The following is a 22,674-nucleotide window of genomic DNA, read 5'->3' on the forward strand; positions in this document are numbered from 1 at the left end:
CCAAAACCCCATCTCTATTGCTTAACAAGTTTTCCTTCTTATTAAATACAGCAGAGATGACTAGTTTTCTGTTTAACATCAGGATAGAGAGGTCTTCTGCAGGTAAAGTGGTACATAGATCTTCCACTCATTCTTGCAAAAGTTTTGAGTTCAAGCAATAAAAAAAGTTTTTATGGATAATATTAAACTTACTGACACCAGCTGCTTCCTTTTCTCACTGAGCATAGTCAGGTAGATATTGATGAGCTCCAAGTAGGAGGTGGGCGTGGTGTAGTACCGTCTCCGGAGCTCTGTGTAATAGCGTTCTGCCATATTGGAGACACTTAGGTGAACATTCACACACATGAGGGAAAGCTTTTCCTTCATTTCATCACTTCCAGTGTCAATATTTGAGAAAAATGTCTTTGATACAGAGAGAAGGGCTTCTCTGGGCCACTATAAATAAAGAAACAATTTGGAAAATCTGTTCCTCATTTCCACAACATATAATATCACAAATAAGAGAAATGTTTATCTCTGGAGGACTTCTGGCCAAGATGGTGGCATAGGTAGATACACTTTGCCTCCTCCCACAACCAAAAGAGGAACAATGACAAATTTAAAAACAAAAAATAACCAGAATTGCCAGAAAATCAAACTTTATGGAAGCCTGACAATGAAGGAGTTAAAAAGGAAATATTCGTCCAGACAGACAGGAGGGGAAGAAACAGGCAGCTAGGGTGGAGAGGATGTGTGGCAAGGCAGCTGCTGGAGGACTGGGCAGGGTGGGCGAGGCGGCAGTTGGTGGAGTAGGTGGTCCCACATTTGTGTGCAAATAAACCAGGAGGAACAACTGGGGATCCAGACAGACTGCGCAACACAGGGTTCCAAGAGGTGGGAAAAGAAAGCCTCACAGCCTCCGACTGAAAAAACCTATGGGGGTTGGGATGGCAGGAGAAACTCCCAGCCTCACAGGAGAGTTCATTGGAGAGACCCACGGGGTCCTAGAATGTATACAAATCCACATACCCAGGAATCAGCACCAGAGGGCCCAATTTGCTTGTGGGTGGGTAGTGGAGGAAGTGACTGTAAGCTGGTTGAGAGCTCAGCAAGTGGAATTTTTCCCTCTTGGACCCTTCCCCCACATACAGCACAACAGTGCAGAGATGTGAGTGGCCCCACCCTGAAAAATACCTAAATTTCTGCCCCTTACTCTGTAACAGGTGTGCTGAGACAAAAAAAAATATGGTCAAAATAAAAGAACAGATCAAAGATTCCAAAATAAAACTAAGTGAGGAAGAGATAGCCAACTTATCAGATACAGAGTTCAAAACATTGTTAATTAGGATGCTCACAGAAATGGTTGAATATGGTCACAAAATAGAGGAAAAAATGAAGGCTGTGAAAAGTGAATTAAAGGAAAATGTACAGGGAACCAACAGTAAAAGGACAGAAACTAGGACTCAACTCAACAATTTGGAACAAAAGGATGAAATAAACATTAAAATAGAACGGAATGAAGATAAATAGAACATAACTTCCACTTACATCTATGATGTTTAAGGAATGAACAGTTAAGCTCTGGGATAACTTTAAATGTTCCAATATTCAAATCACAGGGGTGCCAGAAGGAGAAGAAGAAAACCAAGAAATTTAAAACTTATCTGAAAAAAAATAATGAAGAACTTCCCCAAACTGGCAAAGGAAATAGATTTCCAGGAGGTCCAGGAAGCTCAGAGAGTCCCAAAGAAGTTGGACCCAAGGAAGCACACACTAATACACATCATAATGACATTAGCCAAGATTAAAGATAAGGAGAGAATCTTAAAAGCAGGAAGAGAAAAGGAGACAGTTTCCTGCAAAGGAGTCCCCATAAGACTATCAGCTGATTTCTCAAAAGAAACCTTGCAGGCAAGAAGGGGCTGGAAAGAAGTAGTCCAAGTAATGAAAGGCAAGGACCCACACATAAGATTACTCTATCCAGCAAAGCTATCATTTAGAATGGAAGGGCAGATAAAGTGCTTCCTGGATAAGGTAAAATTAAAGGACTTCATCATCACCAAGCCCTTATTATATGAAATGTTAAAGGGACTTATCTAAGAAAAAGAAGAAGATCAATAACTATGAACAGTAAAATGACAACATACTGACAACTATCAACAACCGAACCCCAAAAAGCAAAAGCAGAAACAAAACAAACTAAGCAAACAACTAGAACAGGAACAGATTCACAGACATGGAGATCACATGGAGGGTTATCAGTGGGGAAGGGGTGGGAGGAAGAATGGAAGAAAAGGTACAGGGAATAAGAAGCCTAAAATGATAGGTACAAAGTAGACAGCAGGAGGTTAAGAGTAGGATAGGATATGGAGGGGCGGAGAACTTATATGTATGACTCATGGACATGAACTAAGGTGGGGGAATGATGGTGGTGGGGGCAGGGAAGTGGAAAAAGGGAAATAAAGGGAAGAAAAAAATGGGACAACTATAATAGCATAATCAATAAAATATATTTAAAAAAGAAAAAAGTTGTAAAGCTCTGGAACTTTTTTTTAACTTATCCTGTCTTTCACCTAGTTAACTTCCACTTATGTCTATGGTGTTTAAGGAATGACTGGCTGTGTTCACTAGAGGGGGTCTGGGTCTGCATTTGCTGTCCTTGGCACAGGTCTGGCACATAGAAATTGTTTGATAATGATTTGTTGATTAACGAATAAATGGCTAGGTGTCTCTTGGATAATTCCATGAATAAAATCACATATATTATGAGGACCTCATGTGCTCACTCTGTTTATTATGCCATTTGGACTTCAGGTTCATCACTATTTTAATCACTGTCCTGCTCACCTCAACTCTCTTGTTCCTCCATTGTGTCTTTGAGCTCACCTGAACCTTAGTCAAATGCAACTTTTTGTTACTCTATGTGTGTGACTGTGCAGCTGAGCATGGCTGGAAAAAAACACAGCCATGCCGACTGACCTTACTTTACATTCATAGCAACTAGCTGGAGCGGGTTCTTAGTGCAGCCCACAAATCCTCCTACATGTTCTCATGCAGCCCTAATGTACTCTACTAAGTGAGCACTTTACACCCTATACTACTTTCTCAGACTGTTAACACTTCCTCTTTCCTCTTCATTCTCAGCTGATGACCTTGATTCTCACCTTCAGTGAGCTCCCACCCACTGAATCTTCTCATCTACCTGCATTGTGCTCATACACTCTGCCCTTCTTCCTGTCACTCTGGGGTAAGTTTTGCATGCTCTCTGCCCATGTCAGCCCCTGCAGTGATGACTGGATTCCATCCTTTCTTGTCTGTTCGAAGGCATTGGTCCAACAACACTTAACTCTGCCTGCTGCACCATCAATGTATTTCTTTTTTCTGGACCATTTCCATCAGCACACACACATGTGCTCTATGTGTTTCTCACTTAAAAATACTTTTTTCTTCACCCCCCCCCCCCGCCCCCAGCTGTTACCCACCTCCTGGTCTTCCTTTGGGAAAAAAACTTCTTAAAAGAGCTGGCAGTAGTCCCTCCTTGTCTGTGGTGGATACTTTCCAAGACCCCATTGGATGCCTATAACTGCAAATAGTATTGGACCTTATACATACTATGTTTTTTCCTTATACATACATACCTTTTCACTTATGGGAAGCACTTTAATGGCTTCTCTTTGGCATATCCAAACTGCCAACATCACTGTTATTGTGATTTGGGGCCATGATTAAGTAAAATAAGGCTTACTTGAACATAAGCACCGAGATATCTTGACAGTGGATCTGATAACTGGGATGGCTACTAAGTGACTAATGGGTGGGGAGCATATAGAGTGTGGATTTGCTGGACAGAGTGATGATTTATGTCTTGGGTAGGATAGAGCAGGGTGGTGGGAGATTTCATCATGCCACTTAGAATGGCATGCAATTTCAAACTTACAAATTATTTACTTCTGGAATTTTCCATTTAATATTTTTGGATTGAGATTGACCCCAGGTAACTGAAACTGTGGAGGATGACAAGCGACACGGTGAATAAGGGGGCACTACTGTACTCATTGTCTCTGATTCCACTTCCCTCTTCTCTTTTAAACCTTATCTCCTGTTATTCCACTGAAACAGCTCTTGTCAAGATCACTGTTAACTTCTACATTGCTAAATTCACTAGTCTCCTCTTTGTTTATGAATTTTGTTTTGCCTTTGTTTGATAATTTTCATTGCACCCCTTGCATATGAGTGAATTCCTAGAAGGCTTTAAAGCTAATGCAATTTTACTCCTTTAAAATCAAGCAAGCCCAACTTCTCAAAGAGATATCCTGAGAAGTCACCAACCTGGACAAACCAGTCAATGGTGCAGCAGTTCACAAGGGATGGGAACATCCTGCATCGGGCCCGAAAGGCCTCCCCAACAGGGCTCATGCAGAGAACAATATGCAGCTTCTGACGGATTCTGCTAATAAAGTATTGAAACACCTGACCAAAAAAAGAGATAATTTTTCTATTTGAAATAACAATGAAGCAACAATGAAAATAAGTGTTGGCTAATGCATCTGAGTCTACCAATCTCAATTAAAAATGTTAGTGAAGTAAGTGTGTGAATTATTTTGTTTAACATCCATTCCAACCCCTTTCTCTCATGCAGACGGAAAACGACATTTTGCAAACTTCTTTGTACCTAAGGTTCTGGATGTGATGAAGGTCCTCCTCATCAGTGTGCTTTTAGGGAGACCCCTTGAACAATTAAAGAAAAGCAGTTATACAAGGTTTTGCTCTGGAGTAGAGAACCATTGGGGGAGAGAGACAGCGTGTAGGGCGGCACCTTTTGCAGGTGCAGAGTCTGGAAGAAGTGGTATGGACCTGGAGCCACTATTTACGGATGTGGCTCCTGCTGGAGGAGGTCACTGAGAGGATGTAACTGCTGGTTGACCCAGGAGCTGGCCGCTTTCCCTTGTCCTTAGATTGTATGTTCTGCCCCATGGTGGAAGCCATTTCAAGGACAAATTCTTCAGAGAATGAACATGTTGAGACAATCTGGACAATATACATGACTAAAACCAGTTAAGAACTCTATATACACTTTTAAGATTACGGTGGGCAGGTATGGATATCTACTCATCTGGCAGATGCCCAGGACAAAACCTTGTATGTAAGCTTCCTTTCTCATTAAACCTGCTACCTACCAGTCAGGAGTGGTCTGTCTGCCTCTTTCTTCAGTCTCTCCTTGCTCTTTGTCTACAGGGGCCAATTTCAGATTTCCCCCCAGGGAACTCCAAGGTTGCAAACCAACAGCTCCTATTTCAGCTGCTTCCTGATGGAGTGAAAGGTGCATGACTTTGGAGCTGAAGTAGCAGCCTGCTGAGTGGTTTAGGGCTCCCTGGCTCAGCAGGAATGGTGCGGCAGAATCAGCAGGTTCCTTGACCATGGACTTCTACAGTGTGCATTTCATATTCATTCCAAGGAATTCAGCCTGGAATCCCTTTCTGTGGCCCTCCCAATGATTGTATGCTTTGGATAAAGCAATTTCTTCTTATATTGACTTCAAGCTGAAGTCAACCTTGATGTTTGTACCTATAAGCCCTGGCCCAGCTGTGGAGGAAATTCATGAAAGGACAACAGAAAACATGAGAAAGAATGGCCATAAAGTTAAAGAAGGTGTGGAAAGAAAAAAAAGTGGGGAAACAAATAACAGCATATGGAACCCAGAGAAGTGTTGGAGAAATGAAGTGGACAGCAGCTGTGTTGATAGATAGATAGATAGATAGATAGATAGATAGATAGATAGATACAGAGAGAGAGAAAGAGAGAGAGAGAGAGAGAGAATGAATGAATATGCATTTCTATATCAGTTGTGCCATAACCTTGCTGTTAAGCAAGGGAGGCAGGGAACTGAGAGCATGTGAAATAAATTTGTGTTTAAAGAAGGATAAGAGACCTGTCCAGTTTGTACAAGACTATGACCTCCATGGAGGCAATAGGGTCTCTGTGTTCCATGTACTTCTCTGGGAGTCTGGTGAACTGACGCTTTGAATGCAGGAAATAAAATATCAAGAATTACCAATGAAATCAATTATATTCAAAAATAAGTTCTATCCACAGACTCCTTAAGGAGATTTGTGCACTATTTTTAAAAAAGGCTAAAACAAGAACTTTTTGTTTCATAAAGCCATATAGCCATTCTCACATGTCTTACCTCATCCCTGTTGCCCTCGGAAATTCCAACTTCTTTTGCTTTTGGTCTGGTGGCTGCTAAAACCTGCTCCAGTTCATCCTTTTCAAATAAATTAGGCACTTCACCTGAGTTCAAGATGTTATTTATATCTTCTAGGAACTCTTCTACTACAATCTGTAGAAGAAAGCAGAGTGGTCATTGTAACTCATTCAACCTTCACCCTCTTCTACCTCCCCACCCCACCCTCTGTCCCTCTTGTAATCAATATAGTGTTGTCTGTGTCTATGAGTTTTCTCCTTGCTTAGTCCCTTCATCTTTTCCACTCAGCCTTCTACTCCTTTCTCTTATGACAGCTGTCAGTCTGTTCTCTGTATCTACGAGTCTTTCTATTTTGTTGTTAGTTTATTTTGTTCATTAGATTCCACATATAAGTGAGATCATATGGAATTATCTTTCTCTGAGTGGCTTATTTCACTTAGCATAATACTCATTAGGTCTATCCATGCTGTCATGAAAGGTAAGATTTCCTTCTTTTTAACAGTTCAGTAGTAGTTCGCTGTGTAAAGGTACCACTGCTTTTTATCCACTTATCTACTGAAGGGCACTTAGGATGCTTCCAAATCTTGGCTATTGTAAATAATGCTGCAATAAACATAGGGGTGTATATATTTTTTTGAATTACTGTTTTGGGTTTCTTTAGATATATTCCCAGAGAAACCCAATTTCTGGGTCATAAGGCAGTTCCATTTTTTTTTTTGAGGAAACTCCATACTCTTTTCCCCAGTAGCTGCACCAGTCTGCATTCCCACCCACAGTGCACTAGGGTTTCCTTATGTCCATATCCTTGCCATTGCTTGTTGTTTGCTGATTTATTGATGACAGACATGCTTACAGGTGTGAGGTGGTATCTCATTGTGGTTTTAATTTGTAGTCCTCTGATGATTAGTCTTATGTCTTTATAAATGTTCAGAAAAATTCACCAGTGAAACCATCTGGTCCTAGGCTTTTCTTCACTGGGAGATTTTTGATCACTGTTTCCCTCTCTTTACTAGTAATTTTTATGTTCAGGTTTTCTATTTCTTCCTGATTAAGTCTTGGTAGGTAGTATGCTTTGAAGAATTTTCCATTTCCATTTCTATAGGTTGTCTAGTTTGTTGGTGTATAGTTGTAGCTTCTTATTAATTTTTTGTATTTCTGTTATATCAGTTTTAATCTTTCACTTAAAATTTTCTTTTAAAAATATTTATGTATTTATGAAAGTATGTGTGTGTGTGTATTTATTTTAGGGAAAGAGGAAGGGAGGGAGAAAGAGTGGGAGAGAAACATCAATGTATAATTTTCTTTTAAAATATTTATGTATTTATGTATATATATTTGTGTGTGTATTTATTTTAGGGCAAGAGGAAGGGAAGGAGAAAGAGTGGAAGAGAAACATCAATGTGAAGGAGAAACATTGATTGGTTGCCTCTTGTAAGTACCTTGACAGGGGACCAAACTACCAACCTAGGTGTGTGCTCTGACTTTTAATTGAACTGGTAACTTTTGCTTTGTGGAATGATGCCCAACCAAATGAACCATACTGGTCAGGGCTCATTTATACTTTTCTTTTTCTTTTTTTAAAGATTTTATTTATCTTTAGAGGGGAAGGGAAGGAGAGAAGGAGAGAAACATCAATGTATGGCTGCCTCTTGTGAGTCCCTTGCTGGGAACTGGCCTGCAACCCAGGCATGTGCCCTGATTGGGAATCCAACTGTGATCGTGTGGTTTGCAGGCCCGTGCTCAATCCACTGAGCTAAACCAGCCAGGGCTCATTTATACTTTTCTTTGAGTTCTCTCTTTTTTTTTCTTGGTCGGTATAGCCAAAGGTTTGTTAATCTTTTCAAAGAATCAACTCTTAATTTGGTTAATTTCTTCTATTGTTTTCCTGCTGTCTATTTTATTTATTTTTACTCTAATCTTTATTTTCTTTCTTCAACTGACTTTGGGCTCAGTTTGTTCTTTTTCAAGTTCCTTGAAGTGTAGAGTTAGTGTATTTGAGTTTTTTTTTTTTGTTTCTTAGTATGTGTTTATTGCTATAAACTTCTTAGAACTGTTTTTGCTGCATCCCATGAATTTGCTATATTTTATTTCCATTTTGTTTGTCTCTATATTACAGTTGTCTCCATACTTCCCCTTTGGTCCCCCTCACCTGGTACCCCCATTTCCTCCAGCAATCCCCCCATATGTTCATGTCCATGGTACATGCATATAAGTTCTTTGGCTACACCATTTCCTATACTGTTCTTAACAACCCCCTGTCTATTTCGTACGTACCATTTATGCTTCTTATTCTCTGTACCTATTTCCCCATTCTATCACCTCCCCTCCCCACTGATAACCCTCCATGGGATCTCCATACCTATGATTCTGTTCCTGTTCTGTTTGTTTGCCTAGTTTGTTTTCTAGATTTAGTTGTTGATAGTTGTGAATTTCTTGCCATTTTAATGTTCATAATTTTGAACTTCTTTTTTTATTATATATTTCCTTTTAACATTTCATATAATAATGGCTTGGTGATGATGAACTCCCTTAGTCTTACCTTGTCTGGGAAGCACTTTATCTGCCCTTCAATTCTAAATGATAGCTTTTCTGGGTAGAGTAATCTAGGTTGTAGGTCCTTGCTTTTCATTACTTTAAATACTTCTGGCCAGTCCCTTCTAGCCTGCAAAGTTTCTTTTGAGAAATCAGCTGATATTCTTATGGGAACTTCTTTGTAGGTAACTCTTTGGTTTTATTTTGCTGCGTTTAAGAGTCTCTCTTTATCTTTTATCCTTTGCATTTTAGTTATGATGTGTTTTGGTGTGTTTCTCTTTGGGTCCAACTTGTTTAGGACTCTCTGTGCTTCCTGGACTTGTATGTCTATTTCTTTTATCCAATTAGGGATGTTTTCTTTCATTATTTTTTCAAATAAGTTTTCAGTTTCTTGCTCTTCTTCTCTTGCTGGTACTCAGTAGGGTGGCATCCAATACTCTATTAGTCAGGTGTTGGTACATTTGGAGATGTACCAGAGATTCTTTATATTATCCTCATTTCTTTGAATTCTTTTCCCTTTTTGCTGTTCTGATTGAATGCTTTTTTTCTTCCTTATGTACCAAATAGTTGATTTGATTCTTGGTTTTATCCCCTCCACTGTTGGTTCCCTGTCAATTTTTATTTATTTCACTTAATTTATTTTATTTTTTATTTTTTTTCCTTTTTTTAAATATATTTTATTGATTATACCATTACAGTTGTTCTATTCCCCCCCTTCAATCCCCTCCACCCACACACTCCCTCCCCCACCATTCTCCCCCCCTTAGTTTATAACCACGTGTCTCAAGTTCTTTGGATTCTATATTTCTCCCACTATTCTCGCCCTCCCCCCTATCTATTTTCTGCCTACCCTCTATGCTATTTTCTGTGCCTTCTCCCCTCTTCTCCCCCTCCCACCCCCCTGTTTCTAACCCTCCATGTGTTCTTCATTTCTATAGTTCCACTCCTGATCTAGCTGTCTTCTTGGTTTGCTTTTATTTTAGGTGTGGTTGCTAATAACTGTGTGTTTGCTGTCCTTTCACTGTTAATATTTTTCATCTTCTTTTTCTTATATAAGTCCCTTTAGCATTTCATATAATAAGGGCTTGGTGATGATGAACTCCTTGAACTTGACCTTATCTGAGAAGCACTTTATCTGTCCTTCCATTCTAAATGAAAGTTTTGCTGGATAAAGCAATCTTGGCTGTAGGTCTTTGGATTTCATGACTTGGAATACTTCTTTCCAGCCCCTTCTTGCCTGTAAGGTCTCTTTTGAGAAATCCGCTGACAGTCTGATGGGTACTCCTTTGTAGGTGACTGTCCCCTTATCCCTTGATGCTTCTAGGATTCTCTCCTTCATTTTGGTCTTGGCTAATGTAATTATGATGTGCCTTGGTGTGTTCCTTCTTGGGTCCAACTTCTTTGGCACTCTCTGAGCTTCCTGGATTTCCTGGAAGTCTATTTCCTTTGCCAGACTGGGGAAGTTCTCCTTTATTATTTGTTCAAATACGTTTTCCACTCGTGGCTGTTTCTTTCCCCCTTCTGGTACCCCTATAATTCGGATGTTGGAACGTTTAAAGATGTCCTGGAGGTTCCTAAGCCTCTCCTCATTTTTTTGAATTCTCATTTCTTCATTCCTTTCTGGTGGGATGTTTTGTTCTTCCTTCTGGTCCATTCCATTGATTTGAGTCCCCGTTTCCTTTCCATCACTATTGGTTTCCTGTGCATCTCCCTTCATTTCAATTAGTTTAGCCTTCATATGTTCCTCTAATTTGTGACTTTGTTCCTCTAATTTGTGACTATAATCTACCAGTTCTGTGAGCATCCTGATAAATAGTGTCCTGAATTGTGCTTCTGAGAGGCTGGCAATTTCTTGGTCGCTTAGAGTTATTGGCTCTGGGACTTTGAGTTCTTCTTGTGCCATCTTTCGGGTTGTTCGTGCCTGTTCCATAGCAGGATCAGAGCCCTAAAGTGTTCACTAGAACAGGGCAACTAAGTCGCTGGGTTGTGACGTTGTATGTGGGGGCGGGGTCAAAGAGGGACTCTGGCGTCCCGTCTGCCGCCTGCCGCCCCGGCCCTCACCGGTGCCCCAGTTGCTGCCGTCACTGGGCCCACGTGTTTCGTCCCACTGCACGCGAGTGTGCCACCGCCGTCAGCCCTGACCCCCTGGGGCCTGCGTGGTCTGTCTCACTGTGCGCGAATATGCGCCCGCGGTCTGCTCGGCACCCCAACTGGTTCCCGTCTGCCTGCGCGCCTGGGTCGGGGGCCCTGTCCTGCCCGACCCCGCTCACTGCTGGCTCCGCCCCTCTTACCGTCCCCGTTGAACGGTTAGATGTAGTCGGACTTCCGTATAATTCAATTTTCTGTCTTTTGGTTGTGTCTTTGTTTCTCCAAACCTTTGTTGTATTCAAACTTGGTTGTGGGAGAAGGCACAGTGTTTCCACCTATGCCTCCATCTTGGCGGAAGTCTCACTTAATTTATTTTAATTCACTTTATTTATGCCTGGGTCTTTTTTATACTGTTGAAGTACCCAGTGAGTTCCTTGATCATCCTAATAAGCAGTGTTTTGAACTCTGCATCTGATAGATTGCTTATCTCCATTTTGTTTATTTATTTTTTTTTCTGGAGTTTTGCTCTGTTCTATCATTTAGGCCATGTTTCTTCGTCTCCTCATTTTGGCAGCCTCTCTTGTATATTAGGTAGAGCTATTTTGACCCTCTTAGTATTATGTTCTATTGTAGAAAAGGCACCTGTAAGTTGTATGGGGTGGAGCCTTAAGTAATTATCAGGGGGTGTGCAACTCAAGTCACTGGTCTGTGGCTCTATGTGCAGAAGAGTTTAGAGTGGGGACAATGCTGCTTCTGGCCTCTCAACACCTGCCTGGGATGAAGCTGTCTCCGGACACTCACCCATTTGCCAGTCACTTCACTTCTTTTCCATATGGCACTGGTGCCCTTTCAGCTGTTGCCCTGCAGCTGAATCCCAGAGAGGGTGGGTCTATATAAGTCCTAAGACTGTCGAAGGCCCTTTAAGAGGAGTCTCCTGGGAATTCTTCAGTTTATTCTGATGCCTCAACCCCCAACCCCCACTTTTTAGTAAGAAGTTATGGAGACTTATCTTCCTGACACTGGAACCCTGGGCTGGATGGTCTGGTCTAGGGCTGGGATCCCTCACTACTGAGGTATCCCTCCCGATTTTTATCTACCACACAGGAATGTGGGACTGCCCACTCAGTCTCCATGCCTCTCTGTGCCACTCCCCATCTCCTTGCCTCTCCACCTCTCTGAGTGTTTCTACATATTCACACCTCCTGCCCATCTGGATGAATGTGGATTTTTAAAATACTTGGTTGTTGGACTTCCATACAGCTCAATTTTCTGATGAATCTGGGCGACACTTGTTTTGTAGTCCAGTTTAAATTTTGCTGTAGTTGTGTGAGGAGGCAAAGCATGTTTACCTATGTCTCCATGTTCTAGATACTTTTAAAATTACCCCTTAATTTCTTTGATTCATTGGCTGATCAGGAGAATGTTTTTTAATTTCCACGTATTGATGTATTTTTTAGTTTTCCTCTTGTTATTGATTTTCAGTTTTATGCCATTATGTCAGAGAAGATACTTCACATGATTTCAATTTTCTTGAACTTGCTGACTTGTTTTTTGGACTGCTATATGGTCTATCTTAGAAAATGTTCCATGTGTGTTTGAAAAGAATGTGTATTCTTTCCCTGTTGCATATAACATTCTGCATATGTATGCTAAATTCATTTGATCTATCAGTGGATAGATCCTTATTAATTCTCTTTCTGGATAATCTAGCCATTGTGAGAGTGGGGTATTAAAGTTCTCAATTATTACTGTATCACTGTTTATTTCTCTTTTAGCTATGCAATATTGATTTATATATTTTACTGGTTCATTTTTATATGTATAAATATGTATATTTACATAATCTTGATGGATTTACTCCTTTATCATGTAATGAGTTTTTTAAAACCATTTTTAGTTTAAAGACTACTTTGTCTAAGTATAGCTACTTTTTTTTTTTTGGATTCCATCACTTGAAATCTCTTTTCTATCCCTTCACCCTCAGTCTTTATGTGTCTTCAGGGCTAAAGTGAGTCTCTTGCAGGTAGCATATCTGAATCTTGTTTTTTTTTGTTGTTGTTGTTTTTAGTCCACTTAGCCATTCTATATCTATTGACTGGGGAATTTAAACCATTTATATTTAGGTAATTATTGCGAGATAAGAACCTACTATTTTTATTCTGTTAATTGTCTTCTGGATGCTTTGTAGGTACATTGTTCTTGTTTTGTATCCTACTGGTTTTTGTGTGTTTTGATGGCTTTTGACATCAGTATGCTTTGACTTCTTTATCATGTTCTTTTGTGTAATTACTATAGGTCATTCCCTTGTGGTTACCATGAGGCTTACATAAAATAATTTAAGTAATTATTAAATTAAATTAAATTAAATTATTTAATAATTTAATTAATAATTTAATCTGTTTTCAACTGATAACAACTTAACTTCTACAGCACTAATAAACGTTACCCTTTTAATTCTCCTCTTCTCACATTTTAGGTCATTGATGCTACAATTCACATTTGTTTTATTTATTTATTTATTTATTTACATTTTCCCAATGACCAATAATGTTGGACATCTTTTTAAAAAATATATTATATTGATCGTGCTATTACAGTTGTCCTATTTTCTTCCCGTCACTCCCCTCCACCCTGCACACCCCCTCCCATCAACATCCCCCCACTTTAGTTCATGTCTATGGGTCATACATATAAGTTGTTTGGCTTCTACATTTCCCATACTATTCTTACCCTCCCCCTATTTTCTACCTACCATCTATGCTACTTATTCTCTGCACCTTTTCCCCCTCTCTTCTTCTCCCACTCCCCTGTTGCTAACCCTCCATGTAATCTCTGTCTCTGTGGTTCTGTTCCTGTTCTAGTTGTTTGCTTAGTTTGTTTTTGTTTTTGTTTTAGGTGTGGTTGTTAGTAATTGTGTGTTTGCTGTCATTTTACTGTACATATTTTTAATCTTCTTTTTCTTAGATAAGTTTCTTTAACATTTCATATAATAGGGGCGTGGTGATGGTGAACTCCTTTAACTTGACCTTATCTGAAAAACACTTTATATGTCCTTCCATTCTAAATGATAGCTTTGCTGGATAGAGCAATCTTGGATATAGGTCCTTGCCTTTCATGACTTGGAATATTTCTTTCCAGACCCTTCTTGCCTGTAAGGTCTCTTTTGAGAAATCAGCTGACAGTCTGATGGGAACTCCTTTGTAGGTAACTCTCTCCTTTTCTCTTGTTGCTTCTAGGATTCTCTCCTTATCTTTTATCTTGGCTAATGTCATTATGATATGCCTTGGTGTGTTCCTTCTTGGGTCCAACTTCTTTGGGACTCTCTGAGCTTCCTGGACTTCCTGAAAGTCTATTTCCTTTGCCAGATTGGGGGAGTTCTTTATTATTTGTTCAAATAAGTTTTCCACTTGTTGCTCTTCCTCTTCCCCTTCTGGCACCCCTATGATTCAGATGTTGGAATGTTTAAAGATGTCCTGGAGGTTCCTAAACCTCTCCTCATTTTTTAAAATTCTTGTTTCTTCATTTTTTTTCTGACTGGATATTTCTTTCTTCCTTCTGGTCCGCACCATTGATGTGAGTCCCAGTTTCCTTCCTATCACTATTGATATCCTGTACATTTTCCTTTATTTCACTTAGTGTTGCCTTTATTTTTTCATCTAATTTGCAACCAAATTCAACCAATTCTGTGAGCATCCTGATTACCAGCATTTTGAACTGTGCATCTGATAGGTTGGCTATCTGTTCATCGCTTAGTTGTATTTTTTTTCTGGAGCTCTTTGATCTGGTCTTTCATTTGGGTCATTTTTTTTGTCTTAACATACCTGTTACACAGTGAGGGGCAGAGCCTTAGGTTGCCCCACCTGGGTGGGCCAACCCAGTCACTGGGTTGTGACACTGTATGTAGGGGAGGGGTCCAAGAGGGAACAATGGCACTTGCTCCACTCTCTGCTGGATTTCAGTCACTTCCCTTGCTTTCCCCAAGCAAATTTGGCCCTTCTGGTGCTGACTTCCGGGTGGGTGGGTCTGTATACATTCTAGGACCCTGTGGGTCTCTACAACGAACTCTCCTGTGAAGTTGGGAGTCTTTCCCTGTGCTTCAACACTCACAGGTGTTTTCAATCTGTGTTTTGAGGCTTTATTTCCCAGTGTTGGGACCCGGGTTGCACGGTCTGTCTGTGCCCCAGTTTCACCTGGTTTATCTGTGTGCAGATGTGGGACCACCTGGTCCGCCAGCTGCCTTGTGCACCACACCTCTACATGATCCGCTGCCTCACTGGTTCCGCCAGCTGCCGCCTTGCTGCAAGTCCTCTCTGCCTGGCCACCCGACTCCACCCCTCCTACCCGTCTGGATGAATGTGTCTACTTTAATCCCTTGGTTGTTGGACTTCCATACAGTTCAATTTTCTGTCAGTACTGGTTTTTTTATTTCTAAATTTTTGTTGTCCTAATTTTGGTTGTGTTAGTAGGCACAGTGTGTATACCTACACCTCTATCTTGGCCAGAAGTCCCCTATAAATCCTATTTTAAGTTTAAAGTTAATTTAACCCTAAAACATAGCTGTTATTTTTTTTCCTATTCTTGAGTAAATCCTATTTCCCTAATTAATTTCATTAAAAAATTACTCTTATATTTACCTCTACAGAAACAGTTTATTACCTTCTGCTATCTACATCCTTTCCCTCAAAGAAAAGTTAAAACCTTTCTCATTTCCTTAACTTTTGATCAGTATATACTTACTTAGAATTTAAAGGGTGAAACAGTAGTTGGCAAGATAAATAAAAATGTGTTATAAAAGTTTTTTTAAGGTCCAAGAAATTTGTTATCAGAGGTAGCAAGTGCCTAAACTGCATCATACAAACTATTTAAGCAGTTAGGTGATTGTAATGCTCATACTTTCTTGTTCTTACCCTTTGGTTACTGAATATGTACCTGTGTGTCCGTGAAGAGGAAAACCATATCCTTGTCTTCTACACCAGCCAGTCTGTACAACTTCCTCAGGTCTTCATGAAAACTGTCATAATTATATCCCCGACTCAGTTCAATCTGCATACATTTGTAACTGCATATATGAGCTGCAAGCCTTGTAAGAGACTGCTTTCCTGTGCCTCCTACTCCAACGAGCAGGGCATTGCCTCTTTCCTGACGGATCATGCGGGCAATTCTGCAAGAAGCAAAGCAGAGAAAGATTTATTTCAGGTACACAGATGTGTCTTCTTCTCAGAGGGCCTGCCCCAGTGGGGAAGGCTGGTGACCAGCCAAATGTCATTCCTGAGCAAAAGGCCACAAGAAAGAGCAGGGTATTTCTGAGGTTTACAGTTGGTTTTCCTTATAGCTATCGCTCTTCCATTTCCTTTAAGCTGTTAGCCTTGAAAATTTAAAGTAAATCTCTTCATCCTTCTTAGGTCATGAAAATTTAGAGTAAAGTAAATCTCTACATCCTTCTTCAAGACGTGAAAGAATTTGTCAGGAGCCCTGGATGATCTAGGCCATCACTTATGTTAACCATTACATTGGCAAGCTCAGATCTCCATTTATAAGGATGAGCATGAAAAAAAATCACTGGACCTAGGAAAAGGCATTGAAGTTCAGAAGGAGAGATCAACACTAAAAATCTAAAATGAATTTACTATAATATAGCAACAAAATTTTAGAGAATTTTCTGATTCATGTTAACAAGAATTTAAACAAAATTGAAATTATGATATTAAAGTGAGTACTTAGAAGGGGAATAAAATCCAAGTTTAGAAAAAATATTATATGGAGATGAAAAAAATATGATCACCAAATTGAAAACCTTAATAGATGAGCCTTGCAATTAGTATACTATAGAAAATTGAATAGGAAAAGTAAAAAACAAACTCAAGGAACTTACCCAGAACTCAGAGAAAAAGGGTTAATGATATTAAAATGACAAGAGAAAAATGGAAGATAAGGAGACTAGACCTGGGGGAAACAGGTGGGATACCAGCAAACAGACAATAGGAATTATAGAAGGAGAGACAAGAGAGCATAGAGCTGGATACTACAGTGACTGAAATGGAAAAAACCATCAGAGCTGAGTCCACACATCTGAAGATGTCATTGAGGGCAAGAAAAAAAAACATAAAAAAACAAAGAGGAGAGGGAAAACACAAAATATTTTGTAGGAGATACATAAGTAAAAAATAAAGTGTGTGTGTATATGTATATGTATGTATGTGTGCATATATGGATCTATTTCATATGTATAGACATTTCTACTTTCATATGCATATGTTAGACATAACTGAAAAGTTTGTGAACATTTAAAGAGCAGATATAATAGATTATTACCAAAGGGACAGGTGACTCCCCTGAGTGCTCACTTTAATACCACAATTTCATTTGTTTAAATTCTTGTTGTTAACATGAATCAGAAAATTTTCTAAAATTTTGTTGAGAGGCCTCAGGCATCTATTTTACAAGATGTCATTTTACAATGCAATAGTTACAGAAGGCAAGCTATTGCACAGAGAGTAAGCTATCTGCCAATCTGTCTTAAATGAGTCCTTGAAAATATATAGAGAGGTATGAATAAAATTTTAAAAATTCAAGAAAGAGGCCCTGGCTTCTGTAGCTCAGTGGATTGAGCACGGGCCTGTGAACTAAAGGATCACGGTTCGATTCCCAGTCAGGGCACATGCCTGGGTTGCAGGCCAGTTCGCAGCAGGGGATGCATGAGAGGCAGCCATGCATTGATATTTCTCTCCCTCTCTCTTTCTCTTCCCCTCTAAAAATAAATAAAATCTTTAAAAAAAATTCAAGAGAGGGGAAAAGATTTCAGCGTAAAAGTGAGCAGTATATATGAAAGTCAAGTCCATATACTATTATTAAGATGATAAAGTAATGATAATGTCAATACATTTTTCTTTAAAAAGGTACAAATGTAACACCAATTTCTGTTTTAAAAATTATTATTGTCATTATCTACAATCTCAGATTGAGTCATCAGAGAGTAAGAAATCTTTGGAGGAATAGGAAAGAGGTTTAATTTCTTTCTCTTTTATAGGAAGTTTATCTATCTAGTTTTATTCATGATGCTGATAATTAGAGAAAACAAGTTTCAATTATTTGAAAAGGATAAAGGCTCACTATATTTTTAAATTATGAAAGTAAAACGTGGTCACTGTAACTGGTGAGAGGAACCATTGCTGTCTCCCAACCAGCCATAAGCTCCATCATGAGGGCCTGAGTGCTATGCTGCTCTCTATGGGAACAGTGCATAGCACACAGTAGGGGCTTCATACATCTTTGTGAAATGAAGTGATGTCTGTTGACCTGTATGTGTATGTTTACAAAATGGAATTAAACAACACATTTTGTTTGCGATTGTTTTGCTAAGTGATGCATTACAGATAATCTCAAGCTAGGAAATACAGCAATAGGTATACTATAGCTTAACCAGTTACCTAGTGATGAACATTTAGGTTTTTAAAATGTTTTATTAATATATTAACAATATTAAAAAATACCTTATAACTGCAAATAGAATCCTTTTAGAGTGTGTACATGTGAGAGAGAGAGATAGAGATGGAGAGCATGAAACAAAGAAGTTGCATTAAAAGCAAACAGAAAATAAATTAGGATGGCACAAATGTGGCTGTTGAAGCCATGTTTTAAAAGAAGATTTAACTAATTACACAGGATTGTAGAGACAAATGTGTTAAAGGTGCAATGTTTAACTATATGTGCCATGATACAATTTGAAAAAATATATGTTTATGAACATATTTGGAAGCACCATACAATTTTAACAGTAGTTGTCTCTGGGTGAGGGGGTAGAATTGTAAATAAAGCTTTTCTAAATTTCTGTAATGAGTGTGTTTAGTGTATGTCCAGAAAAATAATTAATATTTTTTAAAAGAAAACAAAGTAGACATATGTAGGCCTTATGGAAACTATAAAAATGCCTTCTTTATGCAATAATAGCATCATTAAAAAGATCTTGGTAATATGAATGTTTAGAAATGAAATTACATTTATATGAAAAAAGGAGACCTGTCATTTCTTATTCTAAATATAAAATTCAGTATGCTTTTTACCAAATAATATGTACTGAAGTACTCAACTTCTAGGCACCTTAAAAACCGTGCCTTAGAGAACATGGGTTAAACAGTTCTGAGTGCCCTCACATGGGTGGCGGGGGATGGGATAGGAGCTGTGTAGCCTGAGCACAGAGCAGGGGTCTATATAGGGACTTATCAGAAAATGCTCCTCCAGCACAAAGCACAGACTCCTAGGTCATTATTCAAGATCTTCTCAAATAGAACCAAACATTCAAATTTGTCTCCACCCACTTCACACCCTCTCCTGCCCCTCAGGCGGCTGCTCTTTCTCTGCCCAGACTTGGTGACACTGCTTTGCGTAGAGCAGGTGTCTGTGAACACTGGCCTGTGGGCCAGACCCTGCCCACTGACTGTTGTTTTTTGTTTGGGGGCTTTTTCTTGGAATTTTTAACTATAAGCTAAAAGTGATTTTTAGATTTTTAACTGGCTGACAAAAAAGTAATTATTATACCTGAAAATCTTACGACATTATAATACTAGCGCCCATAAACAAAGTTTTATTGGAACATAGCCACGCTCATTCATTCACTTGTTGAAGATGGCTGCTTTGGTGTTAGAATGGCAGAGATGAGTAGTTGCAACAGGGACAGCATGACCTGCAGAGCCTAAAATATTTGTCATCTGGCTCTTTACAAAAGAGGGCCATGGGCTCCTTTCCCTTGTATCTTTTGCCAACCGCTCCCCCAGAGCAGCTAAGACCCAGAGACACTGTTTTCATCACTCCATGTCTATCACGACACACTGGTGTTCTACAGTGGAGGAAGTACTGAATATCACAGACATCTTGTAGTTCATGTTACTCTTTTATTGCTTAATTTGTTGTACATTATAGTAATTTGTTATTTTCAACTGAAATTATTGGAAACAAATGATTTGTCCATTGTGCTTCCCAGTTTTATTTTTTCTGTCAACTTACATGTATGAGTGGATAGCAAACTCCTTCCATTTGAGAGTCCTCTGAAGTCACATTTTCTCTACTGTAGGAGGAGGAGATGGCACTCCTATGCAGTGCCTCACATTTTCATTGAATTTATTGGTTTGCAAAACCATACAGGTTTCAAGTGTTCAACTCAGTAAAACATCATCTGCACATTGCGTTGTGCACCCATCGCCCCAAGCAAAGTCTCTTTCTGTCCCCATCCCCTCCTTGGCCCGACTCCACCTAGCCCCCAGTGCCTTGTATTTTAATAGAGAAATCTGTTTTATCATTCCTGTAATGTGGCGACACATTTGGGAGTGTGTGATGGGTAAACCACCTGGTGCAAATTGCCCTTTGAAAGCATAGGCCTGAAGTAAAAAAAATTATGTTTTCTCAGCTGAGAAAGGGGGTGGCAGAGAACTTAAACTAAAAGGTCATCAACAAATACAAATATAGTATTTGCTCAATCACTGAATATTTAGTAATTGCCCTAACACTCATGTTCATAATAAAGCCTTTCCATGGCTAGTCAGCAGTGGTGTTTAAAAGCCCTTACTTACGACAAATAGAAATTTATTTTCCCTAATTCCTAATTACTAATCCTCTCTAGAAAAATAGGAAACACATCTACATCATTATTCACAGGGCTGTCCTTTGTGTATCTGAAAACCAAACCTTCCCCATTCAACAAATGGCTTTAAATTTCCTTCTGTAATATTTTAAGCATATCTTGACTAACCTGGTGATTTTCTTTCACGAAAGAATGAAAGATTATAAATACAATTAAGATGACTTTGCCTATCATCTGGTCTGTTCTTCAGGAAGTTTCTCAGATCAGAGTGCTGCTGTTAATGTGTTTCGTTCAGGCTGAGGGCCTGTCTGAGCTATGATATAAAAGTTGTTAGGAGATGGCTGTAGGTACGTTGGGAGGGGGACAGATGGGAAGCAAGTGGTGTTTTGACAACCCAGGGACAAACTGTTGTAGAACACTGGAGCTGTGACAAACATGAATTCATGAATTAGACTTATTTAAACAGCAGAAATATAGGAAAAAGGTGAAAGACTCGGTTTGCTTATGGTTTATAAAAAAAATTCCTGGGGATTTAACTGTCAGTCTTAACAAGGTCCAACATTAAAATGTGGCTGACAGGGGGCAAAAACAAAGCCATTAAAGTCTTGCTGCAGCACTAGCCCCTGGGAAATCTTATCCTCACACGCATTTTACACTGCTTATTCCACAGCGTGTGCTATCAAATCAGGGTATGACATTCTGAGGGGAACAATGAAAAATGGAAAATTGCTCAGTATGTTGAAGGGTGGAAATAATCTCTCCCAGGCAATAGTGAAAGATGTGGGGTAATTATGCCTGGAGAAGATAAAGCTAACAGGAGACTGGTTATGATTTTCAAGCATTTGGAGGATGGTTATGGAAAAGGGTGGATTCCTTTTGGGTGGAGGCTCCTGTGGCAGAGTTAGGGTCGAAGCCCCTGGATGCAATCTCAAGCCTACCACTTGTTAGCTAGAGGACTTCTGAACGACTCCCTAATTTCTCTGTGGCGCACAGTATTGTCCAAATATGCCTGCGAAATGTTCCTAGTCCTAATTGGTTTTTGACCCCATCAAGAGATAGAGTCTCTGATCCTTTCTTGTGAAAGGACCTGTATGGTCCTGTATGACTCTGCTGACTAACAGAGCATGGTAGAAGTGAAGCCATGGGACTTCAAAAGGCAAGTTGTGAAAGGCCAGTTGGTGTCTGCCTGGTTTGCAGATATTTAGACTGGATACCTAGGTGTCAGAGATGTCCCTCAAAGCAGGGGTCCCCAACCCCCAGGCCACGGACCAGTACCAGTTCATGGCCCATTAGGAACGGGTTGCACAGCAGGAGGTAAGTGACAGGTGGGCGAGGGAGTGAAGCTGCATCTGTACTTACAGCTGCTCCCCATGGCTCACATTACTGCCTGAGCTTCGCCCCCTATCAGATCAGCTGTAGCATTAGATTCTCATAGGAGCACGAATCCTACTGGGAACTGTGCATGTGAGAGATCTAGGTTCTAGGTTGTGCGCACCTTGTGAGAATCTAATGCCTGATGATCTGAAGTGGAGCTGAGGCGGTGATGCTAGTGCTGGGGAGCGGCTGCAAATACAGACTATCATTAGCAGAGAGGTTTGGCCGCACAGAGACCATAGTAAAACAGCTGCTTGCAGACTCATATCAAAATCCTGTTAGTGAGTGGCAAGTGACAGGCTGCATCTGGTGGCAGGCTCTATAGTGGTAAGTGAGATGATGCACTTCAACTGCACAGCTGCATCTGGTGGCAGGCTTTGGGTCAGAATCTGACACTTATTTTAATCTGCATGTGGCCTGCCCATTATTTTATTTACCACGTCTGTCCACGCCTCTTTCCCACACTGCCCACTTGTCTCAGTCACAGTTTTGGTTAAGCCCACACGCTAACCCTAGCCAAAATGAATGAAAAACAAACATTGCTGGAAAGCTTACTTGAAAAGGTGGCAAGACACAGGAATAAGACAACAGAAGACTCTAAGACTGCTAACAAAAAGAAAGCTGAGTTTAAAAGAAAATATGAAGTGTCCTGCTTAGATTATGGGTTCATTGCAACAGGTGACTCACATTCTCCAAGCCTACTTTGTGTAATATGTGGTGCTGGCTACCCAACAAAGCCATGGGACCTTCAAGAATGCTTCACCACATGGAGACCAAGCACCCTGCATCAAAAGACAGGCCTTTGGAGTTTTTCAAAAGAAAAAAAAACATGAACATAAAGAACAGAAGCTATTATTGAAGGCCACCACTTCATCAAGTGTGTCTGCACTGAGAGCATTATTCTCAGTGGCTAAACACATTG

At 39.8% G+C, this 22,674-nt stretch overlaps 1 protein-coding gene across 1 annotated transcript in view; it reads right to left on the reverse strand.

The window, feature by feature from the left end:
• The window catches only part of DNAH6 (dynein axonemal heavy chain 6), a 261,664-nt gene that overhangs the window by 92,334 nt on the left and 146,656 nt on the right, over positions 1 to 22,674 (reverse strand). Inside the window, exons 46-49 of the mRNA XM_037039592.1 lie at positions 15,734 to 15,965; positions 6,167 to 6,319; positions 4,309 to 4,449; positions 193 to 435 (exon numbers count right to left, since the gene is read on the reverse strand). Coding sequence (XP_036895487.1) covers positions 193 to 435; positions 4,309 to 4,449; positions 6,167 to 6,319; positions 15,734 to 15,965 — 769 coding nt within the window. The remainder of the gene's footprint in view (positions 1 to 192; positions 436 to 4,308; positions 4,450 to 6,166; positions 6,320 to 15,733; positions 15,966 to 22,674) is intronic.

Source organism: Sturnira hondurensis, unplaced genomic scaffold (assembly GCF_014824575.4).
Source record: "Sturnira hondurensis isolate 20B ecotype Veracruz unplaced genomic scaffold, ASM1482457v3 Scaffold0002039, whole genome shotgun sequence".
NCBI lineage: Eukaryota > Metazoa > Chordata > Mammalia > Chiroptera > Phyllostomidae > Sturnira > Sturnira hondurensis.